Source organism: Bos javanicus, chromosome 5 (assembly GCF_032452875.1).
Source record: "Bos javanicus breed banteng chromosome 5, ARS-OSU_banteng_1.0, whole genome shotgun sequence".
NCBI lineage: Eukaryota > Metazoa > Chordata > Mammalia > Artiodactyla > Bovidae > Bos > Bos javanicus.
Genome location: NC_083872.1, coordinates 51328405 through 51348678, shown reverse-complemented (window position 1 = coordinate 51348678; position 20274 = coordinate 51328405). Strand labels below are relative to the sequence as shown.

At 43.6% G+C, this 20274-nt stretch overlaps 1 protein-coding gene across 2 annotated transcripts in view; it reads right to left on the bottom strand.

The window, feature by feature from the left end:
• The window catches only part of PPM1H (protein phosphatase, Mg2+/Mn2+ dependent 1H), a 302588-nt gene that overhangs the window by 30683 nt on the left and 251631 nt on the right, over window positions 1–20274 (bottom strand). The window contains exons 7-9 of one of the 2 annotated variants that reach the window (XM_061416617.1): window positions 19648–19711; window positions 14163–14270; window positions 10428–12257 (exon numbers count right to left, since the gene is read on the bottom strand). In XM_061416617.1, coding sequence (XP_061272601.1) covers window positions 12249–12257; window positions 14163–14270; window positions 19648–19711 — 181 coding nt within the window. In that variant the 3' untranslated portion in view covers window positions 10428–12248. Of the gene's footprint in view, window positions 1–10427; window positions 12258–14162; window positions 14271–19647; window positions 19712–20274 lie in introns of those variants that run through there. The other variant, XM_061416616.1, reaches the window with a different exon arrangement.

Here is a 20274-nt window from a genome sequence, read left to right as displayed (position 1 = left end):
ATATATATAATAATAATACTATATTATATACTTCAGTTCAGTTCAGTCACTCAGTCGTGTCCGACTCCTTGTGACCCCATGAATCGTAGCATGCCAGGCCTCCCTGTCCATCACCAATTCCCGGAGTTCACCCAGACTCACGTCCATCGAGTCACTGATGCCATCCAGTGATCTCATCCTCTGTTGTCGCCTTCTCCTCCTGCCCCCAATCCCTCCCAGCATCAGGGTCTTTTCCAATGAATCAACTCTTCGCATGAGGTGGCCAAAGTACTGGAGTTTCAGCTTTAGCATCATTCCTTCCAAAGAAATCCCAGGGCTGATCTCCTTCAGAACGGACTGGTTGGATCTCCTTGCAGTCCAAGGGACTCTCAAGAGTCTTCTCCAACACCACAGTTCAAAAGCATCAATTCTTTGGCGCTCAGCTTTCTTCACAGTCCAACTCTCACATCCATACATGACCACTGGAAAAACCATAGCCTTGACTAGACGAACCTTTGTTGGCAAAGTAATGTCTCTGCTTTTGAATATGCTATCTAGGTTGGACATAACTTTCCTTCCAAGGAGTAAGCGTCTTTTAATTTCATGGCTGCAGTCACCATCTGCAGTGATTTTGGAGTCCAAAAAATAAAGTCTGACACTGTTTCCACTGTTTCCCCATCTATTTCCCATGAAGTGATGGGACCGGATGCCATGATCTTCGTTTTCTGAATGTTGAGCTTGAAGCCAACTTTTTCACTCTCCTCTTTCACTTTCATCAAGAGGCTTTTGAGTTCCTCTTCACTTTCTGCCATAAGGGTGGTGTCATCTGCATATCTGAGGTGATTGATATTTCTCCTGGCAATCTTGATTCCAGCTTGTGCTTCATCCAGCCCAGCGTTTCTCATGATGTACTCTGCATAGAAGTTAAATAAGCAGGGTGACAATATACAGCCTTGACATACTACTTTTCCTATTTGGAACCAGTCTGTTGTTCCATGTCCAGTTCTAACTGTTGCTTCCTGACCTGCATACAAATTTCTCAAAAGGCAGATCAGGTGGTCTGGTATCCCTATATCTTTCAACATTTTCCACAGTTTATTGTGATCCACACAGTCAATGACTTTGGCATAGTCAATAAAGCAGAAATAGATGTTTTTCTGGAACTCTCTTGCTTTTTCCATGATCCAGTGGATGTTGGCAATTTGATCTCTGGTTCCTCTGCCTTTTCTAAAAACAGCTTGAACATCAGGAAGTTCACGGTTCACATATTGCTGAAGCTTGGCTTGGAGAATTTTGAGCATTACTTTACTAGCGTGTGAGATGAGTGCAACTGTGCGGTAGTTTGAGCATTCTTTGGCATTGCCTTTCTTTTTGGGATTGGCATGAAAACTGACCTTTTCCAGTCCTGTGGCCACTGCTGAGTTTTCCAAATTTGCTGGCATATTAAGTGCAGCACTTTCACAGCATCATCTTTCAGGATTTGAAAGAGCTCAACTGGAATTCCATCACCTTCACTAGCTTTTTTCGTAGAGATGCTTTCTAAGGCCCACTTGACTTCATGTTCCAGGATGTCTGGCTCTAGGTAAGTAATCACACCATTGTGATTATCTGGGTCGTGAAGATCTTTTTTGTACAGTTCTTCTGTGTATTCTTGCCATCTCTTCTTAATATCTTCTGCTTCTGTTAGGTCCATAGCATTTCTGTCCTTTATCGAGCCCATCTTTGCATGAAATGTTCCTTTGGTATCTCTAATTTTCTTGAAGAGATCTCTAGTCTTTCCCATCCTATTGTTTTCCTCTATTTCTTTGCATTGGTCGCTGAAGAAGGCTTTCTTATCTCTTCTTGCTGTTCTTTGGAACTCTGCATTCAGATGCTTATATCTTTCCTTTTCTCCTTTGCTTTTTGCTTCTCTTCTTTTCACAGCTATTTGTAAGGCCTCCCCAGACAGCCATTTTGCTTTTTTTTGCATTTCTTCTCCATGGGGATGGTCTTGATCCCTGTCTCCTGTACAATGTCACGAACCTCATTCCATAGTTCATCAGGCACTCTATCAGATCTAGTCCCTTAAATCTATTTCTCACTTCCACTGTATAATCATAAGGGATTTGATTTAGGTCATACCTATATGATCTAGTGGTTTTCCCTACTTTCTTCAATTTAAGTCTGAATTTGGTAATAAGGAGTTCATGATCTGAGCCACAGTCAGCTCCTGGTCTTGTTTTTGCTGACTGTATAGAGCTTCTCCATCTTTGGCTGCAAAGAATATAATCAATCTGATTTCGGTTTTGACCATTTTGTGATGTCCATGTGTAGAGTCTTCTCTTTTGTTGTTGGAAGAGGGTGTTTGTTATGATCAGTGCATTTTCTTGGCAAAACTCTATTAGTCTTTGCCCTGCTTCATTCCGTATTCCAAGGCCAAATTTGCCTGTTACTCCAGGTGTTTCTTGACTTCCTACTTTTGCATTCCAGTCCCCTATAATGAAAAGGACATCTTTTTTGGGTGTTAGTTCTAAAAGATCTTGTAGGTTTTCATAGAACCTTTCAACTTCAGCTTCTTCAGCATTACTGGTTGAGGCATAGACTTGGATTACTGTGATATCGAATGGTTTGCCTTGGAAACGGACAGAGATCATTCTGTCGTTTTTGAGATTGCATCCAAGTACTGCATTTCGGACTCCTTTGTTGACCATGATGGCTACTCCATTTCTTCTGAGGGTTTCCTGCCCGCAGTAGTAGATATAATGGTCATCTGAGTTAAATTCACCCATTCCAGTCCATTTTAGTTCACTGATTCCTAGAATGTCGATATTCACTCTTGCCATCTCTTGTTTGACCACTTCCAATTTGCCTTGATTCATGGACCTGACATTATATACTTAAAAGTTGCTAAAAGAGTAAACCTTAAATGTTCTCAGCACAGAAAAGGACTGGGAATTATGTGATGTGATAGAAGTGTTAGCTAATACTACTGTGATAATCATTTTATGACAGTTGATCCTCAAACAACTAGGGGGTTTTCTGCACAGCTGAAAATCTGCATAGAGCTTAAATAGTCCGCTCTCTCTGTGGTTCCTCCATATCTGTGGTTCAATCAAACTCGTACTGTGTAAGAACTGTAGTATTTACTACAGGGAAAAATCTGTATAAGTGGACCTGTGCGTTTCAATCTCATGTTGTTCAAGGGTCATCTGTATATAACACATCAATACACTGTACATATTAAAATTATACAATGTCATATGTCAGTTCTATCTCAGTAAGACTGGAGGGGAAAAGGTGCCAAATACAACTGCTCTAAACTATCGAAGTATCCTTAGACAGAACTCAGCATTTTCCTTTTGTACAGGGGGATCCACTGTTATGAAGGTCTGCAGGTTATACAATTTGGGGAGTTTTTCCAGCTTTATTGAGAAATAATTGACATATATCACTGTATAAATTTAAGGCAGATGGCATGATGGTTTGATTTATATATTGTAAAATGATTACCATAATAGGTTCAACTAATAACCATCTTCTCATATAGATGCAATAAAAAGAAAAGAAAAAAAGAATAAAGAGGAAAAATTTTTTCTCCTTGTAATAAGAACTCTTAGGACTTATTCTTAACTACTTTCCTATATATTGTACAGCAGTGTTAACTATAGTCATCATGTTGTACATTACATGCCTAGTATTTATTTGCCTTATAACTGGAAGCTTGTACCTTTTGATCACCTTCTTCTAATTCTCCCTCATCTCCATTGCTGGTAACTACCAGTCTGATCTCTTTTTCTATGAGTTTTGTTGTTGTTCAGTCACTAAGTCATGTCTGACCCTTGGTAAACACATGGACTGCAATACACCAGGCTTCCCTGTCCTTCACCATTTCCTGGAGTTTGTTCAGACTCATGTCCATTGAATCAGTGATGCCATCCAACCGTCTCATCTATGAGTTAATGTTTTTCTTTATGGGAAGCTCTCTTTAAGAAAATGAATACAGAACCTCCCTGGTAGTCCAGTGATTAAGAATCCACCTGGCAATGCATGGGACATGGGTTTGATACCTGGTCTGGGAAGATCCCACGTACCACAGAGCAACTAAGCCTGCACACCACAACCACTAAGCCCACGTGCCTAGAGCCCATGCTCTGCAACAAGAGAAACCACAGCAATGAGAAGCCTGCACGCTGCAACTACAGAGTAGCCTCCACCTGCCGCAACTAGAGAAAGCCTACGCCCTGCAACAAAGATCCAGCACATCCAAAATAAATTCAGTAAATACCTGAATTTTAAAAAGAATACAGGAATAATTATGAATACAAACTTAGATGCTAATGTGACTGCTTATTAGGAATGAGAAAAGAAATTGCAACAAATTACTGACATCATGAAAAATGAGGTCCTTTTCTTTTGAGGACTGATTATAAGGAAATGATTTCTGATTGTAACCTTGCCTGTCCTCTCCACAAAGAACTGTCTACCTCTCTCGGTAACAACAAGAACTCAAAGAGGACTGGTCTGGGTGAAGAGCACTGATACTTACATTTAATTAATTAGCATCTTTGTAAATCTGCCTCTACACTACAAACTAGATTGCCTTTCTTAATTAATTAGCTAATGCATCAACATTTATTAGTTTGCACTGGAAAGACAGATGATGATTAATCTCCAAGATTTCACAGCAGGTATATTCAAAATGGATAACCAACGAGGTCCTGTTGTACAGCACACGGAACTCTCCTCAGTGTTACGTGCCAGCCTGGATGGGAGGGGGTTTTGAGGGAGACTGGATACAGGTATATGTGTGGCTGAGTCACTTTGCTGTTCCCCTGAAATGACCACAGTATTGTTAATTGGCTATACCCCAATACAAAATAAAAAGTTTAAAGTTTGAAAAAAAAAAATTTCACAGTGGGGAGGACATTTCTGTAGGAAGGAGATGGTAGAAGTTCTCCAAAATGCCATCAAGGCCTTCCTCCCTGGACAAGCACGCCGCTCTTTCCATCAAGAGCAGATTCTGGTTTGTACCTTATTTTATATCCCTGGATATGTTCCAATGCCTCCTGGTTTATAGTCTATGTGAACTTGAATAGAATTTGTATCCTATTGTTGTGTGAAACTTGTGCATGCTAAGTTGCTTCAGTCATGTTCAACTCTGTGAAAATTGTATAAACCTTAATTATGTTGAATTGGTTCATAGTGCTTTTCAGCTCTGCTATATTCTTCTACCCTTCTGTTTATTCATTCTATTAATTTTTGAGAGTTTGATTTTGAAACTCCAACTTAAAACCTTATCTACTTAAAAATAATTTGTATAATATACAGTAATATGTAGTAATTTTTTGTAATATAAGTACAACTGTATGTAACTTTGTATTTCCCAAGTCTCATCACACTTTTGAACTTACAAAATAAAAAAAAAGAAGGAAAGAAAAATGAGTGGATTCTGGTTCTCCTTGCCTCAAATATGGACCTACCACATGGTTTTCTTTATCAGCAGGATGGGGCGGAGCTGATGTTCTGGGACTTCGGAGGCTGGGTCTTAAAACACTTGTAGCTTCTGCATGCGTCTCTTGAACTCACTCTTGGGAGGCTTCTCAGAATCCAGCTGCAGTAAGGCCATGAGAAGCCGGAACCACATGGAGAAACTGTGTGTAGCTGCCTGGGCCGAGCTCTCAGCTGATGGCTAACTCTGTGAGAGCCATTCGGACTTTCAGCCCCTCTAGTCTTCAGATGACGGTAAACCCACTGACATCCAGCTGTGTGTATGTGACAGACCCCAAGGGAGAAGCACCTAGCTGAGCCCATGCAACCCACAGAAGTGTAGAAGATAAGAATAAATTCCTCCATCAAGCTTCTAAGTTCAGCGTGGCTTGTTTTATAGTCAACAGAGGCACAAAGGTTGTGATGTCGCACTTCTCGGCCCCTCCTCCCTATAGGATTGGTGAGAGAGAACTTGGGGCAATGAGCCCTCTGGAGTTTGCTCCTTGGACCCAACTCATCCGTAAGCAGCGCCTGCTCCCTCTCCTGTCCGCCGTCCCTCTGTGGGGTGGAGAGATGAGAGCCTACAGCGGTCTAGGGGGTAAGATTAATTTGAGGGCTGGAGGTGAGGAATAGAAAGTCCATTTTGGTCTTAGATCCAAAGCATGGTTTCTAGCCTAACTTTATCCTCACTATAAAGTTATTTTCATCCCAGACTCCTGTGTCTGTTTTTTAAATTGGATCAGAAAACTCAGAGGGAAAAAAAGATAAAATTATTTTTCTTCCTTAGACCTCAACAAGCAACCTTCTTCCTTTCTCACAGACTAGAAAGCAAAGTTTTTTTTAAGTTTTTAAAAATTTCACTCTGCCTCATACTCTAAATACTCTTCCATTCTTTCTTTCTTTCTCTGTCTCTTTCTATGTTTATTTGGCTGTGTCGGGTCTGAGTTGCTGCACATGGATTCTCTAGCTGTGGGCTCAGGAGTTGCTCTGAGGCGTGTGGGGAGTTTCAATTCCCTGACCAGGGATCAAACCTGCGTCCCCTGCACTACAAGGGGGATTCTTAATCACTTGACGACCAGAGAAGCCCCTCCCTTCAGTCCTTGTTATTAATACATTGTTCTGTGAAATGCCTTTCTGATGTGCCTCCATGTGGCTTTCCTGGTCCCTGCCGGACTCAGATCCTCACTGCCGTGTGGGTTCACCTGCACGGTGGTCTCCCCATCTGTATCTCCCCACCCCTGCACCCTCATCCACGTGCTGCTACAAGCTAAGGCTTCCACTGCCTCATTCACCGGTCATGCTGTTCCCCTTGCTCAAAACCTACTCTGCCACCCTGGGACCAGTTCAAGGCCCTCCAGGATAATTAGCCTCATTATACCTACTAGCCCTTCAAGCTAATCTTCCAAACTCACTGATTCTGTAAGGCAAATTTATTTCACACCGACTTATTCCTGCTGCCTTATTTTTCTTGTTCTACTTATCAACACTGAATATTCACTGGAAGGAGAGATGCTGAAGCTCCAGTACTTTGGCCACCTGGTGCGAAGAGCCGACTCACTGGAAAAGACTCTGCTGCTGGGAGGGATTGGGGGCAGGAGGAGAAGGGGGCATCCAGGATGAGATGGCTGGATGGCATCACCAACTCGATGGACATGGGTTTGAGCCAACTGCGGGAGTTGGTGATGGACAGGGAGGCCTGGCGTGCTGCAGTCCATGGGGTTGCAAAGAGTCGGACACGACTGAGCAGCTCAACAACTACTACTTATCTTGTCCTTCTTCAGATTAGATGGTTCTCTCTCCCTTCTCTGAATTCCCCTAGTCTCTTAGGAGTCAAGACTCACAGGGTTTACAGTTGATGATTCTTTGGCTAGTCATACCTTACAAGTGGCCCAAAATTCTGATTCCGTGAGGACACATTCCCCAGTACGCTACCTGATATACACTACTGGACTCACGAGCTCTATATAAACAACTAGTGAGATCTTGTGGTCTTGATGGAATAGGAACTACAAGCTAATATTTATTATGTCAGATTCTGTTTTAAGTACTTTTTATATGTCATTTAGTTTGTCCCTTGGGTTCCTGGGCATAACGATCCTATCGTCCTCTTTTTACTGAGGAGGAAACTGAGATTTAAGTGAAGTAACTTTCTCAAGGTCACCCAGCTAGCAAGTAAAGAGGCAGAGCTTGCGGCCAAGACTTGATACCAGTCTGAGTTTCTAACCTCAATATCACACTGCCTCCTAAGGGATTTTTGAGGGCCCTAGGGGATCACTGTGGACAGAGACTGCAGCCATGAAGTCAAAAGATGCTCCTTTGAAGAAAAGCTATGACAAACCTAAGCAGCACATTTAAAAGCAGAGATGTCACTTTACTGAGAAAGGTCCATATAGCCAAAGCTGTGGTTTTTCCAGGAGTGATGTATAGATATAAGCGTTAGACCATAAAGAAATCTGAATGCTGAAGAACTGATGCTTTTGAACTGTGTAACTGGAGAAGACTCTTGAGAGTCCCTTGGACTGCAAGAAGATCCAACCAGTCAATCCTAAAGGAAATCAACCCTGAATATTCATTAGAAGGACTGATGATGAAGTTGAAGCTCTAATGCTTTGGCCATCTGATGCGAAGAACAAACTCACTGGAAAAGACCCTGATGCTGCGAAAGATTGAGGGCAGGAGGAGAAGGGGGCGACAGAGGCTGAGATGGTTGGATGGCATCACTGACTCAATGGACATGAGTTTGAGCAAAGTCATGTGAAGGACATAGTGAAGAAGATAAGATGGTGAAGGACAGCCTGGTGTACTCCAGTCCGTGGGGCTGCAAAGAGCAGACATGACTTACCAACTGAACAACAAAGGGGATATTTTAATTCTTCCTCTACAACCCAAAGATAATTACTTTAACATTTGAGAAAATTTCCTTCAAGAGTTATATTTTTATGTATATATGTATACACATGCACATAACTTTTTACTGACTTATGATCATGCTTTCATATATACAATCATATTTTGTTTATATATTTGTTATATACATTATATATTTGTTTATATATTTTGCTAATATAGTCTAACCATCTTCCACCAATATTGTTTTTTATGAATTGGCCAGACTGCAGAAAGTACACAGTACAATAAAACATGCTCGTTCCCAAAATGGGATTTTGGCCTGGGGCATGAAAAGCTACTGAGAATCAGAAGACCGTAAATGTTCAGATGTCAATGTGAGACTTTAAATATTGTTCAGGTTTTCATGGGCGACAACAGGGGCAGTCTCCAACAGAATAGTCAATTCTTTTCTTCATATGAAAGTCAACACTGGGAACCCCCATAAATGCAAAGCCTTCCAGAAGCAGGTGGGTAATGAAGACTAAACCATGTACCAGACTGTATGCCAGGCAATTCTGTGGATGTTCTCCTTTGCTTTTCCAAGCACCTTGTGAGTCTAGGCATCCTCAGCCCACCCGCAGGCTGCAAGGACCTGCAGAGGTCACAGGTAACGCCAGCTCGAGGGTTGGAATTTAGATACTGGAGCCAAAGGTCTTCCTTCTTTTAGAGAAGTCTGTTTCAGATGAAAGAAAAAAATAAAATCTGGGACTTCTGGCGGTCCAGTGGCTAGGACTCCAAGCTTCTGCATTAGGAGGCCTGGGTTCCATCTCTGGTCAAGGAACTAGATCCCACATGCCACTACAACTAAGAATTTTCTGCTGCAAATAAAGATCCTATGTGCTGCAACTAAGACCCGGTGCAGCCAAATAAATACAGATAAACATTAAAAAAAAGAAAAAGAAAAAAAAAATCTAGAGGAAGACAACCAAGAATGAGCTAAGTGAGTGATCCTGAGTCACAGAAAACAGCTGACAGGAATCCTGAACACGAAGGAGAGGAAAAATGAAGCTGAGAGAAAAGCAGTCTCCTTGTCCAGTCTGGCAGGGACTGGAATGGGGGGGCCCCTGCTGAGTTGATAGAGTTGGCTTTGTAAACCGGTCCCCAGCCAGAAAAAGATCCCGTTCTTCCAAGAGCCGAAAAGGGGCCTAAAGTCAACAGCACAGTCTTGGAATGGAGGCCAGAAGGCGAGAAAGACATTAAGAGGAATCCTAGCTGTCGGGAGGGCCTGCCACAGGCCAGAAAGGGGGCGTGGCATGGAGGACATCTGGAGGTTTAGGCTGCAGGCCCAGGCCACGCTGCCTGAGGACTAGGTCACGAGGTGTGTGCTGGACAGGGTGGAGAATTGCTGGAAAGAAGGTGCCGAATGCCTCTGAATTCACCAACCCTTTCCTTCTCCACTTGAATTCTTTAGGGTGATATACAAAAGCCAAACAGTGATGAGCTTCATCAAGCAAAAGGATGGAGACCTGGTGGGGGGTGTTTCTTTTATGAGAAGAGAGGCTCCAGTTACATGGAGAAAAGATGCTGTGGACCAAGGGCGGGTCAAAACGCTTCTCTTTTTTCGCCAAACAGGCCTCCGCTCGGTTGGTGGGGGCCTCTCATGGAATTCAGTTCTTCTTGGCCAGAAATCCTTACCTTAGACCTTGGAAGACATGAGGGAGGCTCTGCAAACCTGGCGGCTGCTCATTGGGTTTGGCAAACTCTAGATTTTTCCAGCGCCTTGTGTTCAGCAAAACTGAGAATGTGTTTGGCTAGAAACCCTTCTCTAATTTTTAAACCCCTGTGCATTTTTTTTAACATAAATTTGATCCACATGGTTTCGATTTATTTTTATTTAACTCATCAAATCGAATTAGAAGCTACAGTGATGAATGGGAACAATGCTGATTTCCAAGAAGATTTTTGAGCCTTTTTTCTTAGAACAAAATCACATTCCAAACACCCCCACCCCCGCCCCACCACCATTCCCCTCCCCGCAACCGTTAAAACTACCAGACTGAGCTGAGTTTGAAATTTAGAACCCAAATGTGAAATAAAGATCCATGCTTGGCAAAGATGAAGCATAGCAGAAGAATGTTCTTAGGAAGTCACGGTTAGAAAGCCAGCATAGACTTGGGGTGGGGGTGGGGAATGAAGACAGAAGGGAGTCGGTTTTTCTTCATTAGATAGTTTAAGAAGATCTACCTAGCTTTGGGGGCTCCTAACAGCAGCCCCTGAGCTGTTTCTCTAGGGTCTGACTTTATCGCTTCTACCCAGGGAAAAGAGGCTTCTGCTCCAAGATTGGGGACAGGGGGTCCCCAGTACTCCTCTCTTTCTTTTACACTTCTCATAGGAGTGGATTCAAGCTGCTCTCCCCACCTCCTCTCCAATCTTCCTCCCTGTTTCCTGGCTCTGGCTAAGGCCTCTCCATCTGGAAACATTTAAAATGTACAACAACTTTAATCTCGTGCAAAGGAGTCTTGAGATCTGCACTACATACCCATTAAGCTAAATTATAGGTGAACAATCTCATTTTGCACAATTCTGTCTGGCCTCGGTTGGCACACGCGAAAGGCCATTCCTGTGTTTCCCAATTACTTTTTCTACCACACCATCATTTTCTACAATATCAGTCTGGGGCCAGCCATATTTCTCTGAGAATCTCTGGCCACTAAGGCCCCAGGACAGAGGTACTCTCTTCAGAGTCCCTTCAAATAGTTCTCGGGGGGCCCTTGGACACACCAAAAAAATCTCCTTGAATTCAGCTTCTCTCCCCTACAGAGCCTGAGTGGATCAGACAAACTTGAGTATGAGGATCATCTTGTTAGTTAATAACTGTACAGCCAAGGGGAGTTAACTTTCTTCCCTGAATCTCAATTTCCTGATCTGTAAAATGGGTATACTAACCATACATACCTCACAGAATTGTTGTGAGGATTTTTTTAAAAAAGTATGTTGTTTGGCCCAGACTCAATAATCAATAAATGTCACTTGTTATTGTTATCATAAAGGTGCTACACTTTATTCAATTCTACAACTTTCCTAAGAGCACTTACATTTTTCCAGAGGTTGCTGGTTCCCTTTTAAATCCTCCCCCATCCCTCATTAATGCTGAAACAACCACACCACTTCCCTGAGAATCAGCATCACTTCAGACAGGTAACATGAAGTTTCTGATCAACCAACGGATTTTTCATTAGTCCTCGGGGAATCTCCCAGGTTGGCCCTCCTTGGGATCCAGAGTAGCACAGCGATTGGAAGATCCATAACCTAACTGCATGGAGAGATCATTTTTCTGAAAACCAAACTTCTGATTTTATATAGAAAGTATATGTGTGTTTATGTGTGTATTGGGGTGGGGAGGGTGAGGAGGTCTTCATTCTCCTTTAAGGAACAAAATGGTTAATTAGTGCTTCCTTAGAACACTCCCCCACACTTCATCGATGTTTTTTTTTTTTTTTGGTGGTGGTGGGAGGAATAGAAAGGTGACAGTACCATTTAATATGCCTGATAAATGCCTCTCTCTCAGGGGGAAAATATGGATGCCCATGAGTATAGTATTGGGCTTCCCAGGCGGTACTAGTGCTAAAGAACCTGCCTGCCAATGCAGGAGACATAAGCGATGTGGGTTTGATCCCTGGGTTGGGAAGATCCCCTGGAGAAGGAAATGGCAACCCACTCCAGTATTCTTGCCTGGAGAATCCCATGGACAGAGGAGCCTAGCAGGCTGCAGTCCATGGGGTTGCAAAGAGTCAGACATGACAGAAGCAACACAGCATGCACAAATATAGTCTTTAATGGTTCCCTCTGGCCAGGAGGACTTTTAGCAGTACTTCAGGGATCCTAGTGTTGACCAGAATAGAGGGAGTAGGTATCCATCAACATCCAGGGGAACTGAGACGCTCTGTTGTCAAGATCCTCATCATGCAGAATTGCTATGAAGGCTAAAAGAGAGACAGCTACAAATGGTAAATAGTATTTCCACCAAGCTGATTTCACTTGAGATCCTGGGTGATATTAGGACACGCATGTGTCTCCTATTCCTGCTACTCACTAGAGATTTTCTTCTGGTGAGATTTCCTGTAGCTGGGTATATTTGAGATGTCAACCTCAACCTCAGTTCAGGACTCTGAAGGAATTAGTCTTGCTCACAGCGCTGCCACAAGGCTGGGCCTGGGTGGCTGACTGTGCCCACTGATGGCTCTAGAGTGGACACAGTCTACAGGCTGTGAAGTCAGTTGTGACCTGGTAGAAAAGGTGAGCTGGGCCATTGAGATTCCTGTCTGGTAATGTGCACCTGAGGGAGTAAGAAACCGGGTGGCCTGATAGCAGAGACCTATGGAACATGGCTGGTCTTAGAGCTGCCTTGCTTCCAGAATCACCTTCTCTTCCATAAAGCCTGGCTCTTCAAAGGTTCTTGTGGACCCCATAAATATCTCTTCCAATAGTAAGAAAATAAGCACCTCCTTTTGAGTCAGCATGAGTGGGTTTCTGTTTCCCTCAACAAAAACAGCCTTCACTGAAAACACAGCACTCACCCTTGGGAAGAACATGCAGATGGAGCTATGTCTAAACATTCTGAGCATTTCCAGAGGCACTGTTTCAACAGTTAATTACACATACGCAAACACTGCTGGGTCCCCACTCAGCCCTCCCTGGCTCTCCTCTACTATAGAAACCGCAAACCTTCCTCTCTCCCCCAGCCTCCTCTGTAGCTAGGGGAGGTCGGATACCACAGTTTGGGACAACGAGAAGCAAGTGCACGTCTACTGGGACAGATGGGCTGCTCCCCTTCTTCCTACCTTTTATGAAAATGTTACGCTTGAACCTGCGTTACCATCTTGCAACCACGAAGGGAAAAAAGCAGCAGAGATGCCCCCCTGGCACATGGAGGTGCCACACCAACATGAACAGCCACCAAATTCCAGCCTTCTTGTTATGTGAGAAAACATACCCATAAACTACTAAGAGTTTTCTATCACTTAGAAACAGTATCTTTTCTAAATGATATACCTTGAAGTAGAACTTGATGTTGTTTCCTGTATTATAAGAAAAATGATATTTTAAACCAAAGATATGACAACTTGTTTTTCAGTTAACTTTTAAACATCCACTGAATGATACTAGCTTTCCAGGCAATTAGAATCTAAGAGGGGATAAAATATGTATGTAAATCAACATGCTATAAGCAGAAAGTGAAAACACTCTCCAGGTACCTGGAGTAGGGGGAGACATGACTTCCTGTTGGGGGAGGGGAAAGCAGAATAAGTATTTACATTAAATCCTAGAGATAAAAAAGAGCTTGGATGTTTGGAGATGACGGGGAAGGGCATTCTAGGAGGAAAAAAATAGTTTGAGCAAATATGGAAAACTAAAGATCATATACCAAAAATAAGTTCATTCTGGCTAGTGTAGGGGACCAAATCAGATTTTTGAAGTTGGACCAAATTATAACAAGTCCTTATAATTTGTTATAATAAATTATAACAATGCCAAGTGAAGGAGTGTGCACTTTATTCTCTGAGCCTTGGAGTGTTGTTGAAGGTTTCTGAGCAAACAGGTGTCAGAGTAGTTGTTTAGGAAAACTGCTCTGATGGCAGTACGTGGGCTGGACTGAGGAGGCAAGGAATGCCACCAGGCTGTGCAGCCATCTGGGCAGGAGGCGATGAAGAAGGAAAGAGGACAGCTGAAGTGAAAATGGAGTGGAGAAAAGAAACAGACATGAGAGATAATGCAGAAGTACATGCGACATGAGTTGGCTACTGCCTAGATACGGGGTGAGAGTCATGGAGGGATAATGTAGAAAACATGTTCTTGTACAAAAGAGAAATAAAAACCTCATGTGGTACCTCTGGAGCTGAAGACAGGAATGGTTTTATGTAGATGTTGGAGTCATGCACCTTCAGGTCATGGTCCCCAAGTCCCCTGGTCACTCCAATAGTTGCCATTACACGGGCCTAGGAGTATAAGCAGAGGGTCATCAGAAACACTCCCACAATCAGAGAAAGCATCCCCACCAGTGCAGGTGCCATGGGCTATGAGAGCAGCAGTCATTTTCCAATCCCCACTGCCCCTGGCTGTTAAGTTCTGTGCGTAGTTGTTTTCGAGGAAGAGCCCACCAAGGTTACCTATATACTTGAGGAGTAGCTTTTCTACCAATTACCTACATTTGAATGGGCAGCTGCTGTCTTCGCAGAGACTGGAGGGAATGATGTCCAATAAACTCAATACAATACATCTGTGATGTCTACAGCTACTGAAATCAATTCAAACCAAATCCAACAGGATCCATCATCCATACATCCCCCATCCGTTCATCTGTCCACCCATCCACCCATCCATCCATCCATCTGCTATACACCCATTCTTCAAGTATTTACTGAATACCAGCTATGTCTCTAGTTCTGTGATAAAAGATATAAAAATGTCAGAGGCAGATCCTGCCATTCCACAGCTCATATATTTTACTTTATGGCTGGAGAAAATGTACCATTAGAAATGTACCATTAGATTATAACCTGTCCTGCTAATATCCTCACACAACTCCCTCTAGGTAGAAAGGAACAAGATGCCACTTGGCTGTAACTCCACAGAGACCTCATGGCTGAGACCATGCCATCTGTAGCATTCTCTGCATGGAAGCAATACTATTGTACTAATGCCTATACTGTCAGCCTAATGATCTCCTGGGAGACCACAGATATGAGTCACCCAAACATTTATTGAGCACCTACTATGTGCAGATACCATCCTGTGGGGAACACATGTCTATGATCTTGTACCTACTATAAAGGAACCTGGTAAGGGAAAGACTAAGAGGTACATGTCTGACTAACAATATATAGAATACGGCCGAGTGCTGAAAGACAAATAAACAATGGATTATGTGAGTTCAGGGGAGGTAATTCTTCTGAGAAGGTTCCCTGGAGGAGGTGGGGCACTACATTTTTCTGCAGAAGGATGTCCAGCTCAGGTGAACACAGAGGAATGGAGCTCTAACATATGGCTCATCAACACTATACCTGGTGTAGTGGCGTGGTTCACAGACCTATATTTGAATCCTTGCTCTGATGCTCTGGTAATAAGAGTAACCTAGAAATGCTATGCCTCAACAGTATGTGAACCATGGACTTCCAGATGTTCAAGCTGGATTTAGAAAAGGCGTAGGAACCAGGGATCAAATTGCCAACATCCGTTGGATCATCGAAAAAGCAAGTGAGTTCTTGATGTTCAAGAAAGCAAGATGTTCAAGAAAAACATCTATTTCTGGTTTATTGACTATGCCAAAGCCTAGGACTATGTGGATCACAACAAACTGTGGAAAATTCTTAAAGAGATGGGAATACCAGACCACCTGACCTGCCTCTTGAGAAGTCTGTATGCAGGTCAGGAAGCAACAGTTAGAAATGGACATGGAACAACAGACTGGTTCCAAATAGGAAAAGGACTATGTGAAGGCTGTATATTGTCACCCTGCTTATTTAACTTCTATGCAGAGTACATCATGAGAAATGCTGGGCTGGAGGAAGCACAAGCTGGAATCAAGATTGCCAGAAGAAATATCAATAACCTCAGATATGCAGATGACACCACCCTTATAGCAGAAAGTAAAGAAGAACTAAAAAGCCTCAATGAAAGTGGAAGACGAGAGTGAAAAAGTTGGTTTCAAGCTCAACATTCAGAAAACTAAGATCTTGGCATCTGGTCCCATCACTTCATGGCAAATGGGGAAACAATGGAAACAGAGACTTTATTTTTAGAGGCTTCAAAATCAATGCAGATGGTGACTGCAGCCATGAAATTAAATGATGCTTGCTCCTTGGAAGAAAAGTTATGACCAACCTAGACAGTAATATTAAAAAGCAGAGACATTACTTCGCCAACAAAGGTCCGTCTAATAAAGGATATGGTTTTTCCAGTAGTCATGTATAGATATGAGAGTTGGTTTATAAAGAAAGCTGAGTGCCGAAGAATTGATGCTTTTGAAATTGTGGTGTTGGAGAAGACTCTTGAGAGTCCCTTGGACTGCAAGGAGATCCAACCAGTCCATCCTGAAGGAGACCAGTCCTGAATATTCATTGGAAGGAGTGATGCTGAAGCTGAAGCTCCAATACTCTGGCCACCTGATACGAAGAACTGACTCAGCTGAAAAGACCCTGATGCTGGGAAACATTGAAGGCGGGAGGAGAAGGGCACGACAGAGGATGAGATGGTTGGATGGCATCACCAACTCAATGGACATGAGTTTGAGTAAATTCCGGGAGTTGGTGACAGACAGGGAGGCCTGGCATGCTGCAGTCCATGGGGTCGAAAAGAGTTGGACACAACTGAGCAACTGAACTGAACTGAGAAAAACTAAGAGATGACACTCTAACACATTACCATGGTCTTCATCCTACTTTCCCTCAAAAGGCTGTGAATTTGAAACTGGATTTACATCCGAAGGTGGGCAGGATTACATTTAAGTGGAAATGAAACCATAACGCATTTTTACAGGGCTAGACTCAAAGCGGGTAAAATGCAGACAGAGGATGTGAGCCTGGGGGCCTCTGGCCAGGCGCTGCTCTGTTGGGAGCTCCCTTTAAGCTGACACACATTCACCTCTAAGTATGGAAATTCTGAGTCCCTTATGCCCCCTCCACTTTCCTCCCTGCTGGAGTACATTCTCAGGTTGGACAAAGCACAGATGGGCATTTTAGTCCAAAGAAATTTGACATTTCTGCTAGTTTACAAGTCCCACACAGGTCCTTCAAAGCAGTGGCAGAAATCAAATGAAATTTAACAGCAGTGAAAGTATTCTGAAACTTCTGGGGACATGTGTACAGAAAAGAAAGAGAAAACCCTGTGAAGGATCTAGACAGAACTGATGTGTTGCATTCTAAAGCTTCTCAAGAGACCGTGGACTCCTGGGACAGAGGGGTCATGCTACTTTGGTACAGGGTATGCCTGGAGCCAATTGGAGCCATAGTGGCTTTTAAACAGGTCAAGAGGTACAGTGACTGAATTCACCAGCTACATATCACAGAACTGTCAAGCCCTAATTTACTGGAATGCTGGAGGAACATGATATCCTGGTGAATCGCACTTTTTGCTGAACTGGGAAAAACCTTGCTCCTTTAAATCCTACTGCTAATCATCAGTAGAAGAACACATTTGTCCATTTTTCTGCTGTAGCAAGGAGAGTATAGTCAACAAAGTTCCACATAGTCAAAGCTACAGTTTTTCCAATAGTCACATATGGATGTGAGAGTTGGACCATAAAGAAGACTGAGTGCCGAAGAATTGATGCTTTTGAACTGCAGTGTTGGAGACGACTCCTGAGAGTCCCTTGGACTGCAAGGGGATCAAACCAGTCAATCCTAAAGGCAATCAATCCTGAATATTCATTGGAAAGACTGATGATGAAGCTGAAGCTCCAATACTTTGGCCACCTGAATCAAAGAGCTGACTCACTAGAAAAAGCCCTGATCCTGGGAAAGACTGAAGGCAGGAGGAGAAGGGGATGACAGAGGATGGGATGGATGGATGGCATCATTGACTCAATGGACATGAGTTTGAGCAGGTTCCGGGAGATGGTGAAGGATAGAGAAGCCTGGCGTCCACGGGGTCACAAAGAGTTGGACACGACTGAGTGACTGAACAATAAAGGAGAGTATAGAGGCTTCCCTGGTGGCTCAGATAGTAAAGAATCTGCTGCAATGCAGGAGACCTGGGTTTGTTTCCTGGGTCAGGAAGACCCCTTGAAGAAGGGAGTGGCAACCCACTCCAGTATTCTTGCCCAGAAAATTCCATGGACAGAGGAGCCTGGAAGGCTACAGTCCATGGGATCTTAAAGAGTCGAACATGACTGAGTGACTAACACTTTCACTTTCTTTCAAGAAGAGTATACTGAACAGCTTATTAAATACTTATGTATTTACTGATGGCCTGCCATGAGTCAAGTACCAGGCTAGACGGGTCCTAAGGATATGAAGGCAACAGGATGTGGTGCTGAGCTTACTGGAACTCACTGGGGAGCAGCCGGGTAATACTGAGAATCTCAGCACCATGAAGCCCAGAAACTGTAGGTGCAGATCACTGGGCTGAGTGATTCTCATTGATGGTGTCCACTATACACAGAACACGAAACCCTACCAGAAACCGAGCCCTTCCCTGTCCTGACTCTCAACCAGGATGGCAAGGCGGAAGGTGTCCATCTCCAGGAAAGGGGGAAGTTGGTTTGAAAAATGATGAATTTATTGATCAAATATTCATGTGTCATTGCCCTCTGTGAAATTCCTCTCTCCTTCGAGCAAAATTACTGCTGGGCTACACTGAAGCCAAAACCTACTCCTGTGTGCACTTTCATACCACACACACACACACACACACACACACACACACACTCGCTCAAACTCTGTCCACAAAGGCATCCTTCAGTTTTCTTATGAGTCACTTGTTCTGATAAAAGCTATCACATGTTGAAAAAAATTTCAGTTGAATGTTCTTCTTAATGTGACCACATTTTTCACTTCTAATTGGAACTCTCAGCGCTTAGTTGAAATGTATTCATGTTCCGAGGAAGAATGCAATGATTCAGAAGCTGTTTGTTCTTCCTAGGAAATGACTTCAAAGCTTTCTCATCTCCACTCCTGCACCCCTCTCCAGTCTCTGCTCAGAGACCACTTGAAGATCGACAGCCTTCCTTCGGCCCAACAATGTTAGAGTCTGACAGGGGCCCTTGGAGCTGGTGATGAATGGTCTTTGCTATCTCACCCTGGGATCTGATCCGTGTGATCCTATAGTTTATTGAGGTGAAACTCTGGATCCCCTTCTCATGGGGCAAGTGGAGAAGCTGGCATGTACAGTCTGAGCATCCATGGTGGAATGCAAGAGCACCAGAAGGAAGTGGAGGGCCACAGCTCCACGGCTCGTACCAGTCAGTCACGTGACTGCCTGAGCGGTTTTAACCTTGCAGTCCCTGCTGCCTCATCTCCCAGATGGATGTAAGACAGCCAGCTCTGCCTGCCTCATGGCTTGTTGTCAGTACACAGTGAGATGATGTATGTGAAAGTGGTTGTGTTTAAACACTGCAAAAAGTTATGCAAATGGATCGAGAAGGGGGATGTCATTTTCACAAAACTGACTTGAGTCCCCTGTGCTCACCACTTCCATTCCCCAGCCCTGCCACTCCCTGGACCCTTAAGGCAGGAGACCTGAAGGAAGGTGGAGGTGATATTCTCTCAAGCTGTCAAGACTACAAAATCACAAGCTGCCAAGTGGAACACGCAGATTGCCATGGGCTCCGTCGAGAGAGAGCCTGGTTCTCTCAATCCAGGGAGGGCACGTGCCTACCTTCTTGCCTTCTCCATATATAAGGGGAAACTTCAAGTCATCATCCTCAATGGTTTTGTATGCCCTGTAGGAGGATAAACAACATTAAAAAAACAGGTTTGCACTCAATTAGTGACCCACTGCCCTGACACAGGATGCCAGGCAGTTTATTTTCCCTGAGCCTCCGTCCGCTCACCACACTGCCTATCTCTTTCTGTACAAAGAGTCAGTCTCCCTACAGAATTGTGTGCATGTGTGTATGTATTTCAACGAACCAGAAAATACCAAGACTTTATGTGCCTGAAGAGAGAGAAAATGAACTGGCCTACTCACAAGCAGTGAGAAGGGGCAACAGGCTTCTGTCCTCAGCATTTAGTGTCCCTGCAGTACTGAACGGCCCCAGCCGTGGTGGCGGGGTTGTCATTAAGCTGAAACCGTGAGAGGCAGTGGTGCTCAGAGATGGAGGTGTGAGGGACGGGTGGTGGAACTGCTCCAACAGCCAGCTCTCACCTTCAGGGGTTGTTTATGCCGAAGAGCCTGGTATTGGGATGGCTGGAGAAGGAATATTTAGAGCCCGTTTGACTTCAGTGTGATATTCAAGGTTGGCAAAAAAAAAAAAAAATCCTTTGTTTCACGATGGCTATTAGA